At 37.2% G+C, this 6,896-nt stretch overlaps 1 protein-coding gene across 1 annotated transcript in view; it reads right to left on the reverse strand.

Moving 5' to 3' along the window:
* Positions 1–507: 507 nt before the first annotated feature.
* Positions 508–6,896, reverse strand: part of LOC106937614 (gamma-aminobutyric acid receptor subunit alpha-2-like) — a 33,078-nt gene continuing 26,689 nt past the window's right edge. Inside the window, exons 6-10 of the mRNA XM_015019215.1 lie at positions 6,418–6,500; positions 6,092–6,235; positions 5,230–5,382; positions 3,441–3,643; positions 508–2,456 (exon numbers count right to left, since the gene is read on the reverse strand). Of these exons, the coding sequence (XP_014874701.1) occupies positions 2,154–2,456; positions 3,441–3,643; positions 5,230–5,382; positions 6,092–6,235; positions 6,418–6,500 (886 nt within the window). The 3' untranslated portion in view covers positions 508–2,153. The remainder of the gene's footprint in view (positions 2,457–3,440; positions 3,644–5,229; positions 5,383–6,091; positions 6,236–6,417; positions 6,501–6,896) is intronic.

A 6,896-nucleotide genomic window follows, 5' to 3' on the forward strand; every position in this document is an offset into this window, starting at 1 on the left:
ATGTTAATCAGTATTATTGTGATTTTTAGTTTAAAGTGTTTTCTTCCTTATGTGTGTATAAACTGACCTGGAGGTTACGACTGACTGTTTCATCTTCATGTGAGACAGTTAACTCTGTGTTTCCCAGACCTTAATTCTTATCAACCAGAATACCTCCTAACTGCCTGTGAGCAGTCGTATTTTGTCTCTTGTTTATCCTCCCTCTTTGTTGACAGTTTGACCTAGAGCTGAACTGGGCTCAGATCGTAGATCAGATATCACACCTGGAACTGAGTTGCTGGTTTGTTTAGGTTAAATGTTTTACGACCTTTGTTGTTTTTTTTTTTTGGCTGTTCTGCTTTGACAATAAAACAGGGGCTCGCGTGGAAGGAGATCAGAACTCTCTGTGAACGGCCTGGAGAGGTTGTTGATGGAGAGTTCTCCTTTTGCAAAAGCTTTGTCTATAAAATTCATATACGTTGTCTGTGGTCTTTTTATATAGGTTCGAGAAAAAGTACCTATCAGGTTTATAAGCCACTTTGCTCATACACACCTTTTAGCTCTGGCCATGAATCTTCTAAGTGATTGAAATCAAGGCTTTGTAATGAACACTCCAAATCAGTAACTTTTTCTACTTAAGACACTTTATGATTAATTTGGAAACATGACTCAGTCATTGCCTCTTTGTCAGGCCCATTTGCACCCAAACTTTTACTTCCTGGCTGATGTCTTGAGATTTTGCATCAATATTCCCACATAATGCTATTTTCCTCCGCTACCATTCCCTCTTTTCTTCCAGATGTAATAATGGACATTTTGATCCTTGGCCATCTTTCCATTTAGTGTTCATCAGACAAAAGCATGTCTCCACTAGTTAGGATTTTTTGTCACTGAGTGTATTAGCACACTGTGAACTTTTTAGTTTGCTTTTTGAGTTTTGACTTGAGATATTTGAGAAAACGTTTTACCAATTGACCTAAACTGAACTTTACTGCTTTGTTTTTGTAGGATCAAACAGTTATTGCAGTTAACTTTAAGTCTGTCTATGCGATTGGATTGAATCGACTTCATATTTCTGTCAATCATTGGCATTTGTCTACTTTGTAAAGTGCCTTGTGACAGCATTTGTTGCGAATCAGCATTATAGAATTGGTGCTACGTTGGTGCTACAGATCTAAACTGATCAAAAACAAGAAATTTTGTTGAGACAGTGAGAAAAAAATTATTATATATAATTTATCACATCTATAAATTGTGATAAATTTGCAAGGATAGGTGTACCCACCTATCCTTGCAGGATCCGGGGGTGCCTACCTCCAGCAGTCATCGAGCTGGATTGATGTAAACCGTGGAGAAGTCACCAGTCCATCACGGGGCAACACAGAGATAAACAGGACAAATAACACACAAACACACACATTTATAAGGACTATTTAGAGTAACCAATTCACCAGTCATGTTTTTGGAATGTGGAGGGAAGCTGGAGTACCCAGGGAGAACCCATCCATGCACAGGGAGAACACGCAAACTCCATGCATAAAAAAACTTCGGCTGGGCATCAAAACCTGTGTTAACAACTGAGCCACCATCCAGCTTCCTTTCACACAGTCTATGTAAACATTTGGGCTAAACTTTCTATCAATATATATATGTCTGAGTGTGTTTACACAGTATTTGGAAAAACAAATAAAAAATCAGATATTTGTGATTAGTGTAGTACTTTTTCTTGGAATGCTCATTCCCATAAACTGCACAGCTCGCCTGATATCATAAACATCTGATTGCCTCATCTTTCTGCTGATTGGTTCCAAAAAAAAAATTACTGTCCACAACCTGCTTGTGGACAGTAATTTTTATAAGAGCTTTTGTAAACTTAGTAAAGGTGAAGAGAAAACGCCTCTTCGAACCTGAGGGGAACTGCAGAACTCTATACCCTGCAGCATTTCAGTTATCCTGGTTTATGCTGTATTTTATAGGATTCCATCATAAAATATATTTAATAAAATATTTAATGACAATTTGGTGTGCTCTATACTAATTTAGAAATGTGTCTCTATACTGACTGAAAACTGTATCCAGTAATGAGAGAAGGTAGGTTTATGTGACCAAAGCAGCTGTAATTAAGCGTTGTTGTCCTGAATGTGTGGCGTGTTGTTGTGCTGGGCCCTTGCTGCTCATTTAGCTGGATCCAGGTCCTTGATCACTTTTTCTCTATTCAGGTAAGTGGCCCAATAGACTAGGTTGAAGGAGCCAAACAACACAGGGAACATAATACGGGAGATGCGGTCGATAATGCTGACGCTGTTGAAGGTTTTCTTGTTCTGCTCGGGCTTCGTTCCTCCTGTGATCTTGTTGGGCTCGTTCAGAGTGCACTTGGAGATGGTGGGCAGTGTTGAGTCTTTCGTGATGTTGGGCTTGTAGTTTGCCACAGCTACGGCGTAGGTGTTCTTCTCCCTCTTGACAGTCGCTTCCTTTTTCTGCAGGTAGATTAAAACAGTTGAAGAAATTTAAAAATATATGAAAAAAAGGTATGTTACTTATTTATTAATGAATACAAGAGATTGGACTTGAATTTTTTGTCTTGATTTGATGCTTTTTTTTGTTTTTCAATGCAATCAAAATTTAATCTTCTAGTTTAATGCTGTAATATCAGAAGGTTAAGTTGCATAACTAAAAAATTTAAACCAAAATAAAGCACTTCTAAAACATTTATAAAAGGACACCTCCACACCTAAAACTTAAAAAAGGTACATAAATGCAATCCCATGAAATTTACTTAGGTTGATTATTGTTATCTAGTATTTTGAAATTGATTTGTCCTAATTAAAGCTCAGATATTTAGTTTGATTATTGAAGTGACATTGAACACCATGGAAAAACACTCCTGGAAAGGAGTTTAAAATGGTCTGAAAAGAATTTGAAATGAATCATTCCACTCTCCAGGAAAAAAGGATTGCAAGTAATGGACATTTAAAACATCTGCCAACATGCTGAGATGTGTTTTGCAAGAAAGCTCAACCCAATAACAGTCTGCAAGATGTGAAAGGGGCAATATCATGTACTTTCCAGTCATATAGTGCTATTTTATAGCACAGTCAAGTAACTATGTTACCTTCAGATGTTACAAAAATGCTGTAAATATCAAAGATAATTGAATTGAAATTTGACACCTTGAAACTGGGCCCCTCTCTCTTTAAGAAGCCCCCCCAACCCTCCACCCCACTCTCTATGATTGATTCTGACTACAATATGGGTGTAATGTGTCTGTTTTTGAACCACATTGAAAGTTTCCTTGATTATTATTATTTTTTGCCACGACTGGTTGGACTGGCGCTACCTCAGATTATTTTAGAAATTTGGTTGCACTCTAGAGCCCTTTTAAACATCACTGAGTAAACAAATGAAATAACACAAGACATTTAATGGGGTGTCCACATTTGTTTTCATATGAATGTACTTACCTTGTCGTTGACAATACTTTTTCCATCCCAAGCCCAGCCTCGCTTGGTGAAGTAGTTAACAGTGGCAAACTCAATGAGAGCAGAAAAGACAAATGCATAGCAGACTGCGATGAACCAGTCCATGGCAGTAGCGTAGGCCACCTTTGGCAGAGAGTTACGGGCACTGATACTCAGGGTCGTCATTGTGAGAACAGTGGTCACTCCTGAAAATAAATATAAAATGAGTATTTTATTATGTTGTCTCTGGCAATTCACAATATAGACCCAAAATCCCAACACAGAAGACCCAGAGTGTTTCTAAATTTCTGTAACCAAACACCAACGTATCATCCATTTCATGTTTCATTCTTATAGTGCACAATTTTTAATGTTTCACAGCTGCAACTTTGTTTCTGTGCTGCTGCCCATCTTGGCCAGGACATTTTTTGAAAAAAAAAAAAAAAAAAGATCCTAAGAAGAGTTTAATTCACTAAATAAGGGTTAAAACATGTATATGAATAAAGAAGTCACTGGAATAAGTCCCAAAACAGACAGGCACATCTGATCAGGGAGTACTTCGGGAAATCATTTAGAGGTGAAGTTGGTGGTGTGCCGCGGATCAAATTGTCATGCTCCCTTATCTTAAGGTTTATGGCTTCATCAATTTTTGGAAGTTGTCCAGGTTCTGTAAAAAATCATAACAAAACAAAACAAAACCATCACACCATATTTAGCTGTAATATGTTATTTTCTGAAATGCTTTCTAAATTTTATGTCAGATGTGACAGGCCATATACCTTCCAAAATATTTCACTTAGGTCTTGTCAGTCCACTGAACATTTTTTTTCTAAATCTTGGAGGTAATCAAAATGTTATTTGACTTTTATTTCTTTACGTTTATCTTTTTGGTCAAGCTTGAAAGTCTCAAATGAATTTTTGCAACAAATGACAACACTGACAGTATAATGTTCTAGATTCTCTTTTATCCGCTGGAATGAGTCATTGATGCACTTTTGGAGCTATCTTGATGGGTCAATAAAGTAACGCATGACTTCAGAATGAGGACCATTATATTTTTCATGTAAGACTAAGTTGATTTGTATAGCTTTTTTATATAAAGGAAATACTCATATGAAAACATATTTTTATTTGCTTTCATTAAAAACTCAGCGATGTAATGAACTGATATAAATACACACACACACACACACACACACACACCCAGATATTTATATTCCAATGTGGATGTAGTTATTTTATACACAAATAAGAACCATTTACTTAAGATAAATGAAATGCCATGGAATTGAATGTTGTCTGCATTTATTTCTCAAGTCTAGTTTTCTGTAGTTTACATCCATAAAATTTGAAAATATTAAGTGGAAAATTGACATTTCCACAAGTGAAGTGAACTAACACTCAAACCTTTAACTGAATAGTTGGTGTTGAGATTCAGACAACGACTGCAGCTGCTGCTGTTCTGCTTCCCTGCTGTGCACACTCTTGTGGAGACACGGTTGTAAAAGGTTTTAATGTGCTTTCTCTTTCATGTTCACACTCTGCATATAGCCGTGCACGTTCAAATTTTTAGGAAGAAATTAAATAGGGTTTAAGCCTCTACATCTCCTTTGCTTTTGATTCAGAATCACCAAGATTTGTAAAGCAATGCAGACATTAAGATCTTGAATTAATCTGATTTTGACTTTTTTTTTTGTTTCACGTCTTTTGATGGTCGAGATCTCCAATGTGTTTGCAATCTTTAAATCTTTTATTTCACTTAAAAAACAGATTGAAAATCTCAAATACTCACCAAACACAGTTCTAGCAGGCACTGATTCCCGGTTGAGCCAGAAGGAAACCTGGGATAGGATGACTGTCATGATGCAGGGCAGATACGTCTGGATCACAAAGTATCCAATCTTCCGCTTTAGGTGGAAATGAGCCGTCATCACTGTGTATTCGCCTGAGAGTCATAGGAACAGGTTCGCTTTACATAAAAATATATTCATGTGAAGAATAAAGAGGATAATCATGCAGAAGATGGTTATCATTTATTGATTATCACCTGGTTTTGCTATACTTGTATTCACAAGAATACAAATGTTGTATTTGATCTTTACTCCTTGGAGTATTTGCTGCATTTATGACTACAGTTTGCAGAAAACTGACAGGGCTATTTTCTGCCTGCTAAGTTAAATACATATTGGGATTATCTCCAGCTTTCATTCTTCTTGTTTGCTACAACACTTGAAAAGAAGTCGATTTAATCCCATTGAAAGAGAGTGGGTAAAAAAAAAAAAAAAACACTTGAGTAACTGTGAAATCTGAAAGCGAAAGACCTCCAACGCAAATAAAGATATGGTATGGAGATCACTTTTCCTCCCACAATGTGGTCCACCCACACTGGCTGCTGGATGAGTATACAAAAAATATTTGGTACATAAATCTGTATGAAATGAATGCCAAGGATGAACTGGTGAATAAACTGTGCTGCCCAAAACATAAAAGTTTGATTAAAGAATGTTTCTGAATTGCATTATTTACCTGAATTTGTAGTGTATAAAAGACCAAACCATAAAAGATCAGACGTTGTGTTCCCAGTTCTACAGAAACCAATGTAGGAATCACCAGTTTGAGTGTCTTTGGTAGTCTTTGTCTGATTAGGTGCCTACCAGTGCTGGATTTAATGGTCTCCTTTCCAACAGTCTGTCCAACCAAGTCGTACTGGTTGAGCCTGGACCCATCATCTGCTACGTCTACTGACTGGGAGGCATTTCTTGTCCAGATGTAAGTTACCTCTGTCTTTGTGTAGGCATCTGAAGCAGGGGTAATACAAACAGGAACCAACAAACCAGTCATTTCTAATCACCAAAAACCAAAGATTGAAAATCAATCAATCAATCCATCCATCCATCCATCCATCCATCCATCCATCCATCCATCCATCTGTATATCCATTTATTCTATTGAGTCTAATTCTGCAGATTTTAACACTTACAGCTGCCAAACTTAAGAGGACATGAATGTGAGTCCATGGGAAAGTCCTCCAGATGCATAGGACACTCAGCTTGAACTGTTAACCTGGCAAAAAACATAAATATCTTAATAAAACACATTTGGAAGTTTGTGTCGTACATCAGAAGACATGTATCCTAATATCACTGGGATTCATAATGAAATTGCAACTGACTGACTGTAGAAAAGATTGCAGTGTAATGTAGATATGTAAACTTATGAAGTGTGGTACAATGATGGGTCCACAAAGATAACTGAATATAACTTCAAAATATGTTACGTTTTAACGAGATCTTGTCATTGTGGAGCCCAAGTATGAGATAGTATAGGTCAGTGGTCCCCAAACTTTTCTCTTCTTGGGGGGGGGCCTGAAATTGTTGACGGGTGGGGGGGCGGGGTGCGTTTCTCGATCGATTTTTACCCAGAAAGCACATGGGCAAAAACCATAAGTGAAACGGTCAC

The sequence above is a fragment of the Poecilia latipinna genome, unplaced genomic scaffold (genome assembly GCF_001443285.1).
Source record: "Poecilia latipinna isolate Pla-1442-1.1 unplaced genomic scaffold, P_latipinna-1.0 Scaffold2390, whole genome shotgun sequence".
Lineage (NCBI taxonomy): Eukaryota > Metazoa > Chordata > Actinopteri > Cyprinodontiformes > Poeciliidae > Poecilia > Poecilia latipinna.